This window comes from Ascaphus truei, chromosome 12 (assembly GCF_040206685.1).
Source record: "Ascaphus truei isolate aAscTru1 chromosome 12, aAscTru1.hap1, whole genome shotgun sequence".
NCBI classification, from domain to species: domain Eukaryota; kingdom Metazoa; phylum Chordata; class Amphibia; order Anura; family Ascaphidae; genus Ascaphus; species Ascaphus truei.
In genome coordinates this window covers 20,384,520-20,405,283 of record NC_134494.1, presented here as the reverse complement: position 1 = coordinate 20,405,283, position 20,764 = coordinate 20,384,520, and the positions used below count along the sequence as shown (strand labels likewise).

Here is a 20,764-nt window from a genome sequence, read left to right as displayed (position 1 = left end):
TCTCTCTTTTAGGTTATTATCTCCTTGGGAAGGGCCCTCCTTCCTATCGTCTGTTTGTCTTAACTTTATATCACGCCCAGTAGCACTTCTCTTGACACAGGTGTGTATGTATATGTATACGTGTGTGTATATATACATATACATGTGCTGGGGTTAGAGCTTGCAGGGATTGTGTGTTTGCTGACTTTATATAGACACAGATTGCGCGTATGTCTTTTTGTGGGGGATTCTCTTTTTGTTTTTATCATTAAACCCCCATGTAAAGATTATGAATGGCTTGCGCCTGCTAATTTCATTGCAGTTGCCGAGACGGCTTTGTCATTTTCGCACTGATGCATTTATGATTAATTTCATATAAATAGATGTTCGAAATGCTTACATTATTTAAGTAGAAGAAAATAAAAATCTATTTAAAAGCATCTACATTTACACTACAATACTCTTGTGGTCCTACATATAAAGACAATAGTGTGTGTGTGTTCCAGAGTTCAAGGAGCAGGTTTTTGTCTGTCTGGATACAATTCACTGATGACACCGCATGTGACATCATTAGCAATGACATAACTGATGATGTCACAAATGACATCATCCCCATCACACAACCCTCAAGCTACCACTTCATCTGGGTTACTCTGAAAAAAACAAAACAATTTGCAACATTTGCAAAAATACAGGAGCAGCCACAGGTCTTGTAGAGCACGAGATCATTGTTTGGGAACGGAGGACAATGTCCCACAAACACGCATTGGAGACTCTCGATCGAACACTTCAGGAACTCTGACACAATGAAACTATCGTATTGACCCGAATATAGCACGGCCTCGCACGTAGAACGCCCCTAAAGTTTTGAAGGTGTTCTACATGAAAAATAAGGTGATAGGCTGCGTATATAAAACGAGGACAGTTTTCGGAAGGAGATTTTTTAGAAAAAAACCTAGCACTATATTCGGGCCAGTACGGTGTTATGGGGGGGGAAGGAGGTGCTGTTTTGGCTGGGGATTTCACGTTAAGAAACAAAAACATTGAATTATCCATCTCAGTATTTTTTGGTTTCTTAGCATTCCAGAGCAATGCTGGGTACTTTCAGCCTGAATGTACACACACGTACACACACACACATGTACACACACACACGTACACACACACACACGTACACACACAATGGGAAGTTCCAAATCTAGGATGCCATTTTTATTTCTGGGTTGCCTTGTGTTCAGAGGAAGCTGGGCTGTAGCAGGGAAGGGGTTAATTGAACAATGATCTGCAGGGCTTGTAGCAGGGAATGGGTTAATGGAGCGATGGTCTGCAGGGCTGTAGCAGGGAATTGGTAAATGGAGACTTGGTCTGCAGGGCTGTAGCAGGGAATGGGTTAATGGAGACGTGGTCTGCAGGGCTGTAACGGAGAGGTTAATGGAGAAATGGTCTGCAGGGTATGGGATACTGGAGTGGTGGTCTGCAGGGGTTGTAGCAGGGAATGTGTTAATGGAGTGATGGTCTGCAGGGCTGTAACAGAGGTTAATGGAGAAATGGTCTGCAGGGTATGGGATACTGGAGTGGTGGTCTGCAGGGGTTGTAGCAGGGAATGGTTAATGGAGTGATGGTCTGCGGGGCTGTAGCAGGGAAGGGGTTAATGGAGTGATGGTCTGCGGGGCTGTAGCAGGGAAGGAGTTAATGGAAAAATGGTCTGCAGGGTATGGGTTACTGGAGTGATGGTCTGCAGGGCTGTAGCAGGGAATGGGTTAATAGAGCAATGGTCTGCGGGCTGTAGCAGGGAAGGGGTTAATGGAGCAACACAACTGGACTAGCAAGGGAAGGGGTTAATAGAGCAGTGGTCTGCAGGGCTGTAGCAGGAAAGGGGTTAATGGAGCGACACAGCCGGGCGGTAGCAGGGATGGTGTTAATGGAGCGATGGTCTGCAGGGCTGTCGCTCTCTCCCACTCTGTGCAGCTCCTGTCTCCCCTGCGCTCTGTCCTTCTATATTTTGCTGCACAGTATTTATAGCAGGTGGGGTGGGGCCCTCCCTGGCTGGCAGCAATACCTCCCCTCCCTGTCTGCTTCCTGGCTCTCCGGTTTAACCCTCTCCGGCAGGGTCTCCCACGTTGATTCCTTGGAGGCGTTCTGTGGGTCCTCTTCTTGCACTGCCCCCAAAACACACACACACACCCCTGTCACTGCTTTGCTTCCCTTGGCAACTGAGCTAGCACTCACTCTCCATTCACCCAAACGCTGCCTTTGCGATTGGCTCACAGCTCCTTAACCCTTTTACTGCCAGAAAATGGGATGCAAGTGAACATAGGACTGGGACATGTAATAGGTTCAGTCATTTGATATCATTTTAAATAAAATGGGCCACGTATTTGTATTTTGTGTTACAAATAATTTGGTTCCACTTTTAACGTCTCCGTGGCAATCAAAAGCGTTGCAGGGTTTTTCTATCTGTCTTCCGTGCTTTGAAGAAGTTATCATTAGCCAAATGAATATGGTAGAAGTAGCTGATATGCTTGAATTAAGTGTTCCCACCGAAAAGGAAAACACCCATTCCCCCCTCCCCCCGAACCTACGAATAAGTAAAGCACTTTCAGGGGGATTTTATTTGTGAGCAGATTGCGCTGATAACTTGTTTCACAACGTTGGCTTTTCTCCCTGTATTGCGTCTGTATCTTTCTATGGGCCTCATGCAGAGAGCAGCGCTATTTGCAATCTCGCCATTTTTAGGAGAAAATCGCGCTAAAAACAGCTGAAAATGGCGAGTTGTTAGGGAAAACGCGCCATTTTTTTTTTCTATTTCAAAATTTCGCCGCGCGGCTGGCGAGAAACTAGATCTCGCCAGTCTGAAAAATAGCCGAATTCAGAAAGGCGCACTCGCCATCTAGCGGCTGTTTTTGGCGCGATTTTCGTCAATTTTCTCCGCCAACTAAAGTTGGCAAGAAACAGGAGGTCGCCGGCTATAGGGAAAACAAAAATAATGCGCGATTTTTTTTTCTCCTTTCAGCTGCGCGAATCTCCTCCTTTACAATTCTCCACATGCAGTAATGCTAAAAATAGCGGATTTCGCCCATTTCTGCATATGGAGAATAAAACTCTCCATTAAAGCTACTTTTTCTTAAACTCTCAATTTTATTCTAACGCTGCTCTCTGCATAGGCCCCTATATTGGAGTAGAATATCTTCTGTCCGTATTGGATCTGTATTATATTATAGGGTCTTCTCCCTGTATTGGATCGGTATTTCTCTATATTAGATTGGAAGGTCCTCTTTCAGTAGTGTGATGTTGGTGTGTAGTGTGTATTAGTTAAGGTGGTCATCTCCAGTCCTCAAGCCCCCCAAACGGTTTCGGTTTTCAGGATATCCCCGCTTCAGCACAGGTGGCTCAGTCGAAGACCGGGACTGATTGAGCCACCTGTGCTGAAGCAGAGATATCCTGAGGACAGGGGTTGAGCAACTCTGCTCTGTGATTAGCAACCCAGGTGCCACAGATGTGGGAGTATGGGCATCAATTAAAAATTAGATCTAGCACACTTGAAACATTTCTTGAATGAAAGTCCCATGTGCTGATCACTACATTAAATATTTCTTGAATGAAAATCCCAAGAGTCCTGGATCTGTATTGAAATATATCTAATCACACACACGATATGGTAGAGTCTTTGTAGTGTTATTTCCTTGATGAGACATAGCAGTGTCACTATGACTGAATATTACCCACATCCTATTACTTTGGCTAGTACACACTGTGTGCGGTTACTGCTCTTTTTTCATGTTTGTAAGACTGTTCCTCTTGAGCACAAAAGTACATTTCGGGGGTTCTATTTGGGCCTGTCGTTTTCCCACCCAGAATAAAGTGGGGTAATTAGTTGGACTAATTGGCATTGATTAGTGGGAGGTGTACAGGTGAGGGAAGGTTGGAATAACAGAGGAAGAAGCACACACCCCCAGATAGATTTCACCCTGGAGCTGTTCCTGAAGCTACTTTCCTTTAACATGAGGGTCAGACGGAGAGGTTCTTATAACCTACACAAGTAAGAGCAGCGCCCACCATCTGTCTGAAAGGGGCAATCCCTGCTAGCACCAAAAGTTTATTAATGGCAGTCGCATGTTTAAAGGATCTGGGAGACTGGTGTGTTTTTGTTACCCAAATCTGACACCTAGAAGTATTTAAAATCCGTATTTAAAGTTACTACTTAAACATGGGGGGAGCTCGAGCCTTGGAAAGGGTTTGATGTCCTCTGGCTGCTCACTTTTTTTTGTCTGGGGTGTTCAGCAAGGGTTTGCACAGGCAAAACTCTCCTATCGGCTTTTTGATATGTGGAGGGTGGGATAGGGGTAAAGAAAACACTGATTGACACCCCCATCTCCCTTATTTCGAGCCACCTCGCAAGGCAATTTGTAGTGAATTTGCAATAGCAATGATCTGTTTAGGGAATCCCATTAGACTGCTACATTGTTTACAAAGGTGTGTTGGCTTTGTGGGATTGCGCCTATAAAGGGTCAGTTTAAAGGTAAAAATGGCAATAACTCATGTAAAAACCCGTTCCTTAGAAAGATTGAATCCTTTTGTTGAAGTGCATTTTGAATGATTTGCTTACTGTGTATAATGAGCCTGTCTGTCCATTTTTTTCTTGTCTCCATTGTATTTTTATCTTAAATTGTTTCTCATTATCCTCTCAATTATTTGGTCAAACAAAACAGAAGTTTGGATCAACAATGCTCTTTTACACTACATAGGGCAGTTTATGAAGTCTTATCACAAGAGGTTAGGTGAAGATTTTGGAAACACTGCAAACACAATGTCATGGTCTCTAGCTCTGAGGGACGGACCCTCTATCCCATTAAACATGTCACTTGTCATTAGTTTGCTCATAAGAGGGACTGACCCATTTTAAAGGATCAAAATGTAACATGTTAAACACTGCCATTCGTTTATTTTCGTTTTTGGAGACTTATACTTGTATCGTGTTTCTTCTTCCTAGCCAAACCCCCTCCTACACATATATAACCGATAACACCACATATCCCATTACAATATATTGTAACCATGTATTTTTTATAACTCCTGTGCCCAGGACATACTTGAAAACGAGAGGTATCTCTCAATGTATTACTTCCTGGTAAAACATTTTTATAAATAAAAATAAATAAATAGTGCAGACTATCCGTGTTTCTATAGGAATCAATGGAAGGGATCACAGAGAAAATCACCACATATCCTAAAATAACTTGTCGGGACAATGATGCCTGCACACGCTTCTTTGTTTGACCTGACTGACTAATACTTGGATCAGACAGTCCTGGGTTTATATGTAATGTAGAGTGACCTCCTGGCTCGTTTATCAGGGACAGGCTGCGACAGTCCTGGGTTTATATCTTATGTCGGATAACATCCTGACTGCAGATTATCAGGGCAGGCTCACAGTCCTGGGTTTATATCTAATATTGGGTGACCTCCTGACTGCAGATTATCAGGGCAGGCTCACAGTCCTGGGTTTATATCTAATATTGGGTGACCTCCTGACTGCAGATTATCAGGGCAGGCTCACAGTCCTGGGTTTATATCTAATATTGGGTGACCTCCTGACTCCAGATTATCATGGACAGGCTCAGATAGGTCATCCTACGTTTGATTAAAACCTGCAGATCTCATATGTACAAATCCTAAGAACAGCAGGCGCTGCATGCTAAGGAATATAGAACCGGGTGCCTGCAGTCAGTGTGCTTTGTATCTGCCCTGAGCACCCACTATTACACCAGTGACTGCTGCAAGCTCGTCCTATGCCGCGCTGTTGCTTGTGTATGTATCCTGTGGGGGGGTGGAAATGTTCCCGTGAAGGAATGTTAACAAGTTGTCTCTGAATGTAGAGGCAGGAAGGCTCCTTTGTCTGCTTTAAAGCTGCAGTTTATATATAATAATAATAATAATAAAAAAAAAAATATATATATATATATATATATATATCTCAAAAAATAAATAGATGATACCGTTCTGTGGCTAACGAAATGCTTTTATTTGTGCGAGCTTTTGAGATACACTGAGCTCTTCTTCCTGCGATGTTACAATGAAAGCTCGGCTAACACGGTACTGATACCTCTACATATATATATATATATATATATATATATATGTGATTCAATATGTGATTCAATACAATCTACACACTGACGAGTAATTAGCGAAGTTGCTGATCGATCCGTTCTCTTGTAAATCGATTGCTTAAATTCGGCAGGGGGTTCACTAAATGCATCTTGGGTAATCTTCTGCTGCACTGACAGCCAAAGTTCTGTGAGGAAGATCATGTGACAAGGCAGGCACTGGATTCAATTGGTTCACTGATAAAGAGGGCAGGGCTCAAAAAGGTGATGCTGTTTCAGAAGGGGAAGGGGGTGTGACTTTGTATAGGGTCGCTATGGGAACAAAAATGCTTGTTACATTAAAAATGTCTTTAAAAATTTTTTTAATTTTTTTTAAATGCTACAAGTATTTTCTCATAGCACAGAACTGATTTATTTAAATAAAAAACACACGTAGGATATTGCTTAAACTGCAGCTTTAAGGTCCTCACCCTACTACACGGTGTGGTGTCTAGCAACTGTAGGACTGCAGGGAATGGGTTAATGGAGGGACTCTGCAAGGTTTCTGGGAAGGGTCATAGAGCGCCGGTCTCCAGATCTCTAGCAGTGCAAGGGTTAATTGAGCCACACAGCTACAGGTCTCAAGCAGGGAAGGGGTTAACAGAGCAATGCTCTGAAGGCCTCTAACAGAGTGTGTGTGTGTGTGTGTGTGTGTGTGTCACAGTGGGAGGAATAAGCGCGTCAGACATGAAAGTAACAATAGGAAAGGGGAGTCCCTGCCCCAAAGAGCTTACAATCTAAGGGGTTACCCAATTGCTGCTCTTCAGATCTGTAGCAGGGATGGGGTTAGTGAAGCGATGGTTTTCCCGGGTCTCTAGCGGGTGTGGGGTTGTGACCTGTGCATGTCCAGCGGCCGCGCAGCTTCCCCCCACAGTTACACAGCAGCGCTGCAGGTTTCCATGTATTTATCACTGTGTAATACTATTTGTAATGTTAAACAAAGACGCCCCGATGCACATCCAATATGACATGTTATTTAGTTAACTTTTTCTTATAAGTATGGGTCATTTGTTCAATCCTCTGGCCAGAACACTGGGCCCTATCCGCAGGTCCCACACTGCCCATGTTATATGGCGTCTCCTGTATTTCTTCCATTACATAGAGCGAAGAAGAAACGCCATGATATAGCCAACAGCATGGGGCGCGGGACATGCAATGCGGGGCCTAAGGGGTGGCAGTTTTACAGCACTATATGTGCCGTGTGTGAGCTAAACTGGTTCAAAACCAGAAGCGCCCCAATAAATGCTGTTGGCTAATCAGGGCTACGCAATCTTTCCCCGTGCGCACCCATGCCTGCTCTCCTTGGCGCCTTGCATCCCTCCCCTCCTTCCTGCTCGACCCCCGGCATCGAATGCAGCGCGGGGTCATGTGGCGTCACGTGACCCATGACGCCGGGTTACCAGGACGACGCGGCGCTTGAAGGGAAGTGTATTAGGCATGGGACCCGCTGCGCTCGTTGGCGCGGGCGGCAATGTAGCGAGTTCCCCACCAGCAGGGGAATCCTCGCGAGCCGGTCCCCCCTGGCGGCACAGCTGACTACACACTGTGACGCGTCAGCCGCTAGGAGACACAAGAGAATGGTGTTTCCTAGCTTCGACGCGTCACGTGGTGTGGCTGTGAGCCAATGGGGAGGCTGCGGCAGGAGGAGAGGCTTCGGGGAGCGGGGAGGAGTGTGGAGTGAAAGCAGCGTGAGTGCCTGTCTGTGTGTGTGTGTGTGTGTGTGTGTGTGTGTGTGTGTGTATGTGTGTGTGTGTGTCTGAGTGCGTGCGTGCCTGTCTGTGTGTGTGTGTGTGTATGAGTGCGTGAGTGCCTGTCTGTGTGTGTGTGTATGTATGTATGAGTGCCTGCATGTGTGTGTGTTTTTTTACTTACCTGCAGCCCGTGGAGGGAGGGGGGGGGGAAGAGTAGCGGGTCCCTCCGCTCAAGCCACGCCCCCCCCTCCCTGTCAATCCTCCCACTCCCGCCCACCTCCCGCTCCGGCCCCCCACGTCATGGCCGCGCCCCCTCACGTCATGGCCGCACCCCCCCCCGACCCGTTTGGCCACGCCCCCCCGCTACTACTGAAGTTTCCTGTAGACCGCAGATCGCGGTACAGCGAGTTGCACGCGCCGCCGGCAAGCAAGCCAGCCGTGCGGACACGTGCAACGGGACCTTAGCCTTATAGAGGCCTCGCGCGGTCCCCTGGCATTTAATTTAAATACCTGGGGGGAGAGTGCGGGACCTCCTATAACTGCCGTGCGCCCCCCAGTTTGCGCACCGCTGGGCTATATCATTGTTTTGTTTCCTGTTTTTCCTCTTTCCAGTGGAAGAAATACAGAAGAGACCGTATAACATAGGTAGTGCAGGACCTGGGGGGGGGGGAGGTAGTGCAGGACCTGGGGGGGGGGGGGGGTAGTGCAGGACCTGGGGGGGGGGGAGGGGGGGGGTAGTGCAGGACCTGCTGAGGGAGGGGGGTGTAGTGCAGGACCTGCTATGAGGGAGGGGGGGTAGTCTAGGACCTGCTGAGGGTGTGCGGGTAGGACCTGCTGGGAGGAGGGGGGGGGGCTAGTGTGGGACCTGCTATGGGGTTGTGTAGGTATGGTAAGACCTGCTGAGGGGGGGGGGGTGTAGTGGAGTTGTCTAGGACCTGCTGGGGGGGGGGGGGGTGGGTAGTCTAGGACCTGCTGGGGGGGGGGGGGGTTGTGGGTAGTCTAGGACCTGCTGAGAGGAGGGGGGGGGTAGTCTAGGACCTGCTGAGAGGAGGGGGGGGTAGTCTAGGACCTGCTGAGAGGAGGGGGGGTAGTCTAGGACCTGCTGAGAGGAGGGGGGGTAGTCTAGGACCTGCTGAGAGGAGGGGGGGGTAGTCTAGGACCTGCTGAGAGGAGGAGGGGGGGGGGGTAGTCTAGGACCTGCTGAGAGGAGGGGGGGGGGTAGTCTAGGACCTGCTGAGAGGGTGTGACCTTGACGTGGTTGCAGCTTAACATGTTTTGGACAAAAGATTGAACTAAGTGACCCATACTTTTTGAGAACATAAAACGTATAGCAATGACCTAAATAATGTGTTGTCTGGGTTTTGAGCTTTATCATTGTAAAATTGTATAAAAAGCACACCATGCTGCTACAGCGTGCGGGCGTTGCTGGCAAAATGTTGAAATATAGTGGTTTTTACAAAGCATCCAAAATGACCTCGCAATAATCTTGGGATCTGGCCCCATTTGAGGTACTAGCTGATGGGCACTGCCCTAGATCAGGGGTGTGCAAACGGCAGGGGGGGGGGGGGGTGGGCGTGCGGGCGGTTGCAGAGGTCCCGCGCTCTTCCCCAACGCATTAAAATGAAATTCCGGGGGATCGCGTGAGGCCTCTGCAACCTCAGCTTGCCGAGATTCGGTCGGCGTCTGGACGTGTATACATGGCAACGCGGCATCACACAAATGACGCCACGGGGTCATACGACGTAATGTCACGGGCGACGTCCCATGACCCCGCGCGCCATTTGACGCCGCACTAAGCGAAGGGGGGGGGTGGGTGGGGGGGGGAGGACGTGGGACACAAGGCAGGGGAGCGCAGGGGCAAAGGTTTGCGCACCCTTGCTCCAGATCAGGGGGTTGAGCAAATCCGGTCCTCAAGGGCTATCAACAGGTCAGGTTTTCAGGATATCCCTGCTTCAGCACAGGACTGAGCCACCGATTGAGTCCCCTGTCCCGGAGCAGGGATATCCTGAAAACCTGACCTGTTGATGGCCCTTGAGGACCGGAGTTGCCCATCCCCTGATCTAGAAAGTTGCATCACTACCTCTCTCTGCCGCGAATACATTTCCCCATGGAACCTACTATCCTTTCCACCGGGTATTTGGGGTGGGGAGGGGGGGTGGGGGAGGAGAGGGAGAGGTTCTCCTGTAAATGAGGACTCTCTCCTCTCTATGAATAGGACCTTTCAGGCTGTTTTTTGTTTTCAGTCCCTCCTCCTTTGCCCCGCCCCACCCCTTCCCCCCCTATTGGAGGAAGGCCTGGGAGGGCTCGGTCTCCCACCTCCAGGAGTCTGCTGGAAGTTTTGGGAGCGGGTCCTGTCAGTGTTCTGTGGCCAGTGGATTGAAGGGAAGGGTGGGGGGGAGGTGTTGCCCTCTGGTATGAGGATGCTGGGGGATCATGGGACGCTCCCCTCAGACAGGGCCCTGCTCACAGTCAGCCCCAAATCTGCATTAAGTTGCAAGATGGTCCTGCAGGCGGTGGGGAAAGTGCTAAGGTAGGAATCCACCGCTCGCGTTAACCCCTGCCATGCTGCTATAGACCTCAAAGTTGCTCTCTTTTAACCCCTGCCCTGCTGGTGGCCTGTAGAGGGTTTGCCTGCAGTTTAGTGGATTAAGGGAGCGACGCTCTGGTTTATGGGAATATTCACACCGGCGGCAGAGAAATTGTGACCTGGCAGAGCAGAAAGAGACTTGTATGGAAGAGGAAGAGGCACATCCGGCTGTGAAGAGACCTTTTATAAAGGGGACTTTGTGATAGAGGTACAGGGCTGTTACAGTGTAAGAGGTCCTGGGTTATAGGAGCGATGGGTATAGGAAAGTTATAGGGTATGGGGTCCTGTAATAGAATGATGGGTACAAAACAGGTATATGGTGAGGGGTCCTGGGATAGGAGTGATGGGTACAGGACAGGTGTATGGTGAGGGGTCCTATAATAAGGGATTAATAGGCACAGGACAGGTATATGGAGAGGGGTCCTGGAGATAGTGATGGGTACAGGACAGTTATAGGTTAGAGTCCCGTAATAGGGGATTATTAGGTACAAGACAGGTTTAGACTAGGGTTCCGAGATAGGAGTGATGGGTACTGTACATGAGTTACAGGTTGAGGGGTCCTGTAATAGGTACAGGCTTAGTTGAAGGTTCCTGGGATAGAGGAGGGGTGGACACAGGATAGTTATAGATTGAGAGGAGTCCTGAAATAGGGCAATAATAGGTACAGGACAGGTTTAGGTGAGGGGTCTTGGGATAGAAGAGTGATGGGTACAGGATAGTTATAGGGTATGGGGTACTGTAATAGTGATGGATACAAAACAGGTATATGGTGGGCGGTCCTTGGATAGAGTAGTGATGGATACAGGACAGTTGAGGGGTCCTGTAATAGGGGGATTAATAGGTACAGGATAGGTTGAGGTGGGGTGCTGGGAAGTAGTGATAGACACATGACAGTTATAGGTAGGTCAATGCAAAAGGGGATTATTAGGTACAGGAGCGGTTTAGACGAGGGGTCCGGCGATATGAGTGATAGGTACTGTACATGACAGGTACCAGCTGAGGGGACCGGTAATAGGTACAGGCTTAGGTGAGGGGTCCTGGGATAGTGATGGGTACAGGACAGGTATAGGGTGAGAGGGTCTTGTAATAGTGCTAGGTACAGCGCCTCCCTCCTTAGGCAAAGGAAGCGTGTGGGAACATGGAATCTTGTGTTGACGTTGCGTTTCTCTTCCCTCGCACTTATGAATTTGCCAGCAGGTTGGGTGGGGGTGCAAATCGTGTGTGATGGTGTATATTCCCGGCACGGTTACTCTGCTTCCTGTTCTTTTCCCCAGCTGCAGGGAGCGGGGGCGAGTGGTCATACTGCACTGTATAACAATGCTGAGTATTTATATACTTTAAGCAGATGCTGCACTGTACACATAGGAGTTCTAGGGAGGGGTTATATGGGGCAATAGGAGGAGTTATAGGGAGAGGTTATATGGGGCAATAGGAGGAGTTATAGGGAGAGGTTATATGGGGCAATAGGAGGAGTTATAGGGAGAGGTTATATGGGGCAATAGGAGGAGTTATAGGGAGGGGTTATATGGAGTAATAGGAGGAGTTATATGGAGTAATAGGAGGAGTTATAGGGAGAGCGGTTATATGGGGCAATAGGAGTTATAGGGAGCGGTTATATGGAGAAATAGGAGGAGTTATAGGGAGCAATAGGAGGGGTTATAGGGAGAGGTTATATGGAGCAATAGGAGGAATTATGAGAGGTTATATGGAGCAATATGAGGAGTTATGGGAGGTTATATGGAGTAATAGGAGTTATAGGGAGGGGTTATATGGAGCAATAGGAGGAGTTATGAGAGGTAATATGGAGTAATAGGAGTTATAGGGAGCGTTATATGGAGCAATTGGAGTTCTAGGGGTGGTTATTTGAAGAAATAGGTATAATAGGGAGTGGTTGTATAGAGCAATAGGAAGGGTTATAGGGAGAATGAATAATATATAACAATATGGAGAATTTTAGCAATGCTGAGCCTGTGGCATATTACATCTTATAATGGCATCTGATTCTGTCTGTCCATTCCATCTGGGAAGTGTGATCCCCCTCTCCATCTAACGATCTGTGGTTCAAATGAGGAACTTTATTTATAAGCTTCTTGCATCGGTCATAAGATGAGTGCTGTGTTTCGGCAAACTCTTCTTTCCTACCCAGACCCCTTTGTATCCTGGTAGTCTGTGGGTCACTGATATAGGTGGCTGTGTTTGTGGGGTGGCTGGCACGTACTACTTTGTGCTGTGTACTCCTATCGACACTTGCTGTGTGTATACGAGACAGTGGCACTTCACCACGGTATACCTGTGCGTCTGTCCAGTGAAGCACATCTGTATGGAGAAGCTGGCACTGCTGTCTGTGCCCTGCTGTCTGTGCCGTACCTTTCTGTGCCTTTCTGGCACTGCTGCCTGTGCCGTACCTTTCTGTGCCTTTCTGGCACTGCTGTCTGTGCCCTGCTGTCTGTGCCATGCCTTTCTGTGCCTTTCTGGCACTGCTGCCTGTGCCGTACCTTTCTGTGCCGTACCTTTCCCTTGGATCACTTTCAGATTGGTTTGTGGAAAGGTGTAGAAGTAGTTTTGGCATCTGTGCCCCCCTCCTTTCTTCCCAATCAGTGCGTGCGTGTGTGCCCCTCCTCTCTTCCTGTTTGTGCACCCCCTTCCCTGTGTGCCCAGCACATTTCCTTCTGTTTTGCACTGACTGGTATGTAAGCGGTGCCTGGGTACTGCCCTCCTCCTCTCCCCCCGCCGCCCCCTCCCTCTCCCATCTCCAGGATTTAGCGCAGGCTCTGGGATTCCTTGTAAGGCAACGACAACTCCTGAGAATGAGGGCTCCGGAAAGCCGTCTGGCACAGGGTCTGGCCTCTTAACCCCGCCACTGCCAGGAGCAGAGGGGGGCCCCAGGGTCAGAGAGGAGCACAGTCTGTACCTGGCCCTCCAACATGGGAAAGATTAACCGCTTCTCTGTCAAATGGGCCTCCAACATTTTTCAATGTAGGTGGCAAACCCCATGTAATTTGTATGACTCCAATATACAAGATTCACTTATTCCATACGAAGCTTGTTGGTGGCCCTCTTAGTTTTTGAAGAATCTAGAGATGTTGTGGGCTGTAATACCTTTTTTAAGGGACCAAAATGTGTTCTTCATAGATTAAATTGCAGTGTGTACTGAGCTTACCAAACCTCACGTCTCCGTGTGTGCGTGCGACACCCACTTATGTAAGGGGTAGGTATAATTAACCCTAGAAACGTATGCAATTTCTGTAACAAAGTGGTGATAGAGATCATATACATTTTATAAGGGATGCCGTGCATGACTCTGGTAAAAGGATGTGCCTCTGGCCATATTAACATCCTACCAATCAGGTGTTTGTGTATAATCAGAGTTTTTCAGCCAGGGTTCCTAGGACATCTCTAAGGAGTCACATAGTAGATGAGGTTGAAAAAAGACATATGTTCAACCTGTGCTAAATTTAGACGACAGATACTTTATCTTATATCCATACCTACAGTATATTGATCCAGAGGAAGGCAAACAAAAAACCCCAGGGAAATATCATCTAATGATATCTCATAGGGGGAAAATAAATTCCTTCCTGGCAATCCGGTTACTCCCTGGATCAACATCCTTCCCATTTTTACTTATTTGGTATATCCGTGTATATATTTCCTTTCTAATAAGATGTCCAACCTTGTTTTGATGATATCTATTGTATCTTCCATCACAGTCTCCATGGGTAATGAATTCCACATTGTAACTGCCCTTACTGTAAAGAACCCTTTCCTTTGTTGCTGGTGAAATCTCATTTCCTCCAGCCTTAAGGGCTGACCTCGAGTCCTTTGGCCCTGGGGATTAATAGTTCTTTTGAAAGCTCCCTGTACTGTCCCTGAATATATTTGTATATAGTTATCATATCCCCTCTTAGACGCCTTTTTTCTAATGTAAAGAAATCTAATTTAGCTAGCCTCTCCTCATAAATCAGATTGTCCATCCCCTTTATTAATTTGGTGGCTCTTCTCTGCACTTTCTCTCTAGTTCCATAATGTCTTTTCTGTGGAGTGGTGCCCAAAATTGTACTCCATATTAAAGGTGTGGTCTTACTAATGCTTTATAAAGGTGCATCATTATGTTTACTTCCCTTCCATCCATTGCCCGTTTAATGCAAACAAGGTCCTGTTTGCATTTGCAGCTACTGCCTGACTTTGGGCACTATTGCTCAGCCTGCTGTCTACAAGCACTACTAAACCCTCTCCGTCAAGGATTCTCCTAATGTATCCCTATTTAATTTGTAAATTGGCTGTTTATTCTTATTTCCCAAATGCATAACCTTGCATCTATCGGTATTAAACCTCCTGTGCCATTTCCCTGGCCAAAAGTTTCCAGTCTCTCCAAGTTCTTATGGAGATAAATTACATCCTGCTCAGATTCTACTACCTTACACAGTTTAGTGTCATCAGCAAAGATGGAGACTTTGATCTCTATGCCAACCTCCAGGTTTTTTATAAACAAGTTAAAAAGCAGGGGTCTCGGTAACAATCCTTTAGGTACTCCACTCACGACTTTAGCCGAACCTGAAAAAGTTCCATTTATGACAACCCTCTGTTGTCTGTCCTTCAACCAGCTTTCAATCCAGGTGCATATATTTTTACCGAGTCCAATTTTCTTTATTTTGTACACCAACCTCTTGTGTGGAACCGTATAAAAAGCCTTTACAAAATCTAAGTAGCCCACATCAACTGTATTACCCTGGTCTAAATTCCTACTTCCTCAAAGAAACAAATAAGGTTAGTTGGGCAAGATCTATCCTTCATAAATCCATGCTATTACTAATAATTTTGTTTTCCATTTGGTATTCCTGAATATTATCTCATACTAAACCTTCAAGTAGCTTCCCCACTATTGAAGTCAGGCTTACTGGTCTGTAATTCCCCGGTTGTGATCTAGCTCCCTTTTTTAATATAGACACCACATCTGCTTTACGCCAATCTTGTGGTACTGAGACTGTTGAAATGAGGTCCTTGAATATTAAATGTAATGGTTTGGCTATTACTGAGCTTAACTCCTTGAGAACTCTTGGATGTATGCCATCGGGGCCTTATTTACTTCAAGCCGCCTATGAGCTTCTTCCTCAGTTAACCAATTGTTCGTTAATGTGGAAGTTGTGGGTTCCTCCTGCGGCACTACTATTGCAATTGATTTTCCCTAGCAAAGAGGCAAATAATTTGTTTAATACCTCTGCTTTTTTCTTATATCCAATAATTTGCCTTCCTATTTCACACTAGAAGGGTCCTATATGTTCTTTTTTGATTTTGTTATTAGGGTACTTTAAAAAAACCTTTTAGGGTTGATCTTACTTTCTATTGCAATCCTTTTTTCATTATCCATTTTTGCTCATTTGATTGCCCTTTTGCAACTTTTGTTACATTTCTTATAATTCTGATACGATGTCTCCGTCCCTTCTGACTTCAAGAATCTAAACGCCTTCCTCTTCTTGTCCAATTCCTCCCCTACCTGTTTATTTAGCCACATTTGGTTTAGACTTGTTTCTTTTTATTACCAAGGGTATACACTGATAAGTGTGCTTTTCTAACAATGTTTAAAAGACTGCCCATTTATCTTCCACATTTTTCCCTGCAAAAACATCATCCCAATTTATTCCTTGTAGATTAGTCCTCAGTTTATTAAACTCTGCAAGTTTATGGTCTTTGTCGAACCCATGTTAATATGGTTTTTGATCATTTATTTCAAATGAGACCATGTTTTAATCACTGTTACCCAAATGTTCCCAGTCTTGAATATTTGTTATTACTTCTACATTGTTTGATATGACCAAATCCAGTATTGCCCCTCTCCTGGTTGGTTCCTCAATAATTTGGGTCATGTAATGGTCTTTAAGCACCCCGAAAAACCTGTTTCCTTTAGTGGTAATGCTAATCTCATTTCTGTCACCCCCCCCTGTAGAAAATCAAAGGCGAAGCCGAATGGTAAGAAGCCAGCGTCGGAGGAGAAGAAGCTTTACCTAGAGCCGGAGTACACGCGTGTCCGCGTCACAGACTTCGAGTTCAAGCAACTGGTGACGCTACCGCAGGAGATAGACCTCAACGAGTGGCTGGCCAACAACAGTACGTGTTTCGCTTTCCCCTGGTGCCGATATGCACCTGCAGAGCATCGCTCTTATAGCCTCCCCTGCAGCAGAGCGTCACTCCTGTAACCTTCCACGTCGGTTATGATTCCTATTCTACCAAGAGCTTCAATGTCTGTTCTAACCCTTCTCTCGCTCTCTCTGTTTCAGTTACCACTTTCTTCAACCACATTAACCTTCAGTACAGCACCATCTCTGAGTTCTGCACGGGGGAGACCTGCCAGACAATGGCTGCCTGCAACACGTGAGTGTGGGGGGGTGTTGGAGAGGATGGCCTGTCTGTGCCACCTCTCCCTTCTGCTTGTCTGTCTACTTTCCCACCTACTGCCCTCCCTTTTTGTATCGGTGTTCCCCAACCCCCTGTCCCTTTTGCCTGTTCCTGTCGCCCACACCATTTTGCTTGTCTGGTCCCCCTCATTCTCTCTCTGAACCTGTACACTACACCAAGGGAGCGCAAACTTTTGTTGCTGCACCCCCTGCCTTGCCTCCCCCGGTGCTCATGTGATGCCACGTGACCCCTGGCGCCATTTGACTTGTGATGTCACGTTGTCATGGAGACGAATTCTGAAGCTGGCAGAATTAGGGTAAGTTGAGTTGCAGAGGCCTCATGCGATCCCCCAGCATTTCATTTAAATGCTTTGGGGAACAGCGCAGGGCCTCTGCAACCGCTGCGCCACCCCAGAAAAATATCGCGCACCCCTGCACCACACTACAGTATAACCATGCATCGTTGAGTGTGACTTCACCAGGCTGTAGAAGGTTGGTGATGCTGTCATACTGCGCCTTGCTTCATATTGCAGCATTTTGATTTGGTGCCGCTATGGGTGGGGGTCAGTGCTGTCATGTAACCTGCATCTACCCCCTTCCCCACTGCAGACAGTACTACTGGTATGACGAGCGGGGGAAGAAGATAAAGTGCACAGCTCCTCAGTACATTGACTTCGTCATGAGCTCTGTGCAGAAGCTTGTGACGGACGAGGACATCTTCCCCACCAAATACGGTGAGTGCAGCAACCAGGGAGGTCTCTGCTGGGGCGGTGACTGCTGCATTCACTGCTCAGCTGCTGGGACTAGCTTCGTTTAAGGTGATTTATTAGCCTTTAATGCTGGCATCCGAGTGCTGCAGATCTTCCAGGATTGTGATCACATGGTTTTGATGCGAATCCCCTGATGACCTGTATAGGAGAGGGTCCTCCTCCGTTCAGGTGGTGTTCTCCGAACACAGGAAGATCGCGAGCTGACATGCTATTGTGTTCTCAGACCATCAAAAAGACCAGTGTCATGTCAGTTCTCGTGACAACCTGAGAATGTGATGTTGGCACACTAAGGGTAATGTGGTTGGTTTGTTTAGCTGCTTGGTTTGGATGTGATTGATGCTGTTTTGGTTGGTTTGGATGTGATTGATTTGCTGTTTTGGTTGGTTTGGATGTGATTGATTTGCTGTTTTGGTTGGTTTGGATGTGATTGATTTGCTGTTTTGGTTGGTTTGGATGTGATTGATGCTGTTTTGGTTGGTTTGGATGTGATTGATTTGCTGTTTTGGTTGGTTTGGATGTGATTGATTTGCTGTTTTGGTTGGTTTGGATGTGATTGACGCTGATTTGGTTGGTTTGGATGTGATTGATGCTGTTTTGGTTGGTTTGGATGTGATTGATTGCTGTTTTGGTTGGTTTGATGTGATTGATTGCTGTTTTGGTTGGTTTGGATGTGATTGACGCCGATTTGGTTGGTTTGGATGTGATTGACGCCGATTTGGTTGGTTTGGATGTGATTGATGCTGATTTGGTTTGTTTCTGTCGGTTTGGCAGATTTTATGATGGTTGTGAGGACTTGGCCTGGGTTAAGGCTTGTCCTATAGTAGGTACGGGCGGGCGCGCCTGTGCGAATGTGCGTGCACGTGACGCACACTTTTTGTGTGTGTGTGTGTGTGTGTGTGTGTGTGTGTGTGTGTGTGTGTGTGTGTGTGTGTGTGTGTGTGTGTGTGTGTGTGTGTGTGTGTGGTGTAGATTGTGAGTTAATAATTTATTAAATAATATTTTTTGAATTAAAAAAAGGTATGAATAAAAATTATTTTTATTATGCAATGTTGATAAATACATACATATATACACACACATATATACACACACACACACATACACACACACACACACACACGCATACATACATACACGCATACATACACGCATACATACATACATACACACACACACATACATACGCACATGCATACATGCGCACACACATACATGCATACTCACACACGCATGCAGGCATATACACGCATGCATACATGCATTGTAGCGGCGCAAAAACTTTTCCCTGTCTTCTCCCCGATCGCCCGGCTCCACGCACGCGGCCCTATTCTAGGAAGGTTGACTAACCACAGCCAATTATAAGGGCCGCGCGCACGGCGCAGCAAGCACACGCACTATAGAACAGCCCTAAGTTGGCTCTGCTGGCCGTTGCTCTGGTTGGATTTGCTAGGCCTGGGTTGAGTTGTCCCTGCTTAACATCATTATGGTTGGGTTTTCTTGGCCTGCGTTTGGTTGCCTTTTTGTTGTGTGGGTTAAACTGACTTTTGATGGTGTTATTGACCTGCTTAACTGCTGTTCTGGTTGGGATCTTGCGTGGTCTGACCGGTGTATCCTGGTTGACTTTTCCTGTGTATCTACTTGGGGCATGTGGCTGTTCTTATGGTAATGTCCTAGGTGGGTGACGTTGGCTGGAGAGGAAGGTGATTTGTCACCTGGTTGGATTGGGGTGGGGTTTGGGTGGTGGTTGTCTCTTCATCCCCAGTCTAATCATGGGCTCTGATATCTGTCTCTATTTTTGTGTCCCACAGGCAGGGAATTCCCCAGCTCGTTCGAGTCCCTGGTGAAGAAGATCGGCAGATACCTGTTCCACGTCCTGGCTCACATATACTCTGCTCACTTCAAGGAGATTACAACCCTGGATATGCACGGACACTTAAACACGCTCTTTATCCATTTCCTCCTCTTCGTGCGGGAGTTCAATCTACTGGACCCCAAGGAAACCTCCATCATGGACGACCTATCTGAAATTCTCTTCTCTGGGGACAGCAGGGAGGCAGCAGGGGCCACAGGAGGAGCACAGAACCACGTCAAGGAGAGATGAGTCTCTCTTTCTCCCCTTTCTCTCTCTCCCTCCCCAATGTCCTGCTTCTTCTTCCGCAGCCACCTTCCTGCGTTGCCTTCCCCCCCCACAGAGAGCTGACAGGCCTTCCGACTCGCAGCACAGGAGAGATTGAGTTGCAGGAGTCGAGCCGTCTGTATGGGATGGGGGGATGGGGGGGAGGGCCTTTTTGCCTGTTCACCTGGCCTGAAGGGGGAACCAAGTTTGATCTTTGGCAGGAAGTTGCACCAAGTATCACCTTACTTTAATTTTGTCTTTATTTCGGTTTTCTTTGAGTTTCTTTCCCCTCGTTCTTTCTGTACCCCCTCCCCCCCCCCTATCCCAGATAGGATGGACGGAACTGCCATTTTTTCGTTTATTTCTATTATCTTATGAGAAAAGACTGCATTTTCTTTCTTCTTTTAAACAAATTTTTTTTTCTTGCTGTGGCTTTGTGGGGGTGTTAGATGCTCCTGTGTGAGTGGGGTGTTTCTATTTCTTTTTTTTTTGTGGGTGGGATGTAGGAACCAGAGCTGAGAAGAGGACCCTTAATTCCACCTCCTGTATCATCACTCACTCTGGATCAGATATGGGTCTCCCGCCCGCTCCCACTATCGGACACAGGCTCCTACTCTCGTCCACCCTCCCCCAGGGTGCAGGACGCTCGCTCTGCGTTGGAGTGGAATGATATTGTTGGCTTCATTTAGTTTTATCTGTTAAATAATGATATTAATAATAAAACCGATTATATCAGCCTGTGCGGCTGGGGGGGTCTCATTGGGGGGGGATGAGGATCAGGTCTCTGCCCCTCGACTGTTCATGTATTTTGGGTTGCTCATGGACAAAAAAACTTCCTGTAAAGATCACTGGTATTGATAAATGGCCACTCGGAAAGCCATCCTCTAGGGATATCTGACCCATGGTGACACAGGCTGTAGGGATCTAGCCAAGCTGCATGGGATCGCCTACAACAATGATACAAACTTGATCAGCTTTCATGCCCATGGCCCGATGCGTCTCCTGTTTGTCAATGTCCCTTTTGTTGGGAGGGACAGATTTCATGTGCCATCACTTCTGTATCCTCGACCCACCCTCCATGTC

The 20,764-nt window shown here is 47.1% G+C and overlaps 1 protein-coding gene across 2 annotated transcripts in view; it reads left to right on the top strand.

Annotated features, from left to right (window-relative positions):
* Positions 1-20,419, top strand: part of MOB2 (MOB kinase activator 2) — a 22,730-nt gene extending 2,311 nt beyond the window's left edge. Inside the window, exons 1-5 of one of the 2 annotated variants that reach the window (XM_075566893.1) lie at positions 10,176-10,346; positions 16,348-16,508; positions 16,679-16,772; positions 17,405-17,529; positions 19,374-20,419. In XM_075566893.1, coding sequence (XP_075423008.1) covers positions 10,231-10,346; positions 16,348-16,508; positions 16,679-16,772; positions 17,405-17,529; positions 19,374-19,666 — 789 coding nt within the window. In that variant the 5' untranslated portion in view covers positions 10,176-10,230 and the 3' untranslated portion in view covers positions 19,667-20,419. Of the gene's footprint in view, positions 1-10,175; positions 10,347-16,347; positions 16,509-16,678; positions 16,773-17,404; positions 17,530-19,373 lie in introns of those variants that run through there. The other variant, XM_075566894.1, reaches the window with a different exon arrangement.
* Positions 20,420-20,764: the final 345 nt, after the last annotated feature.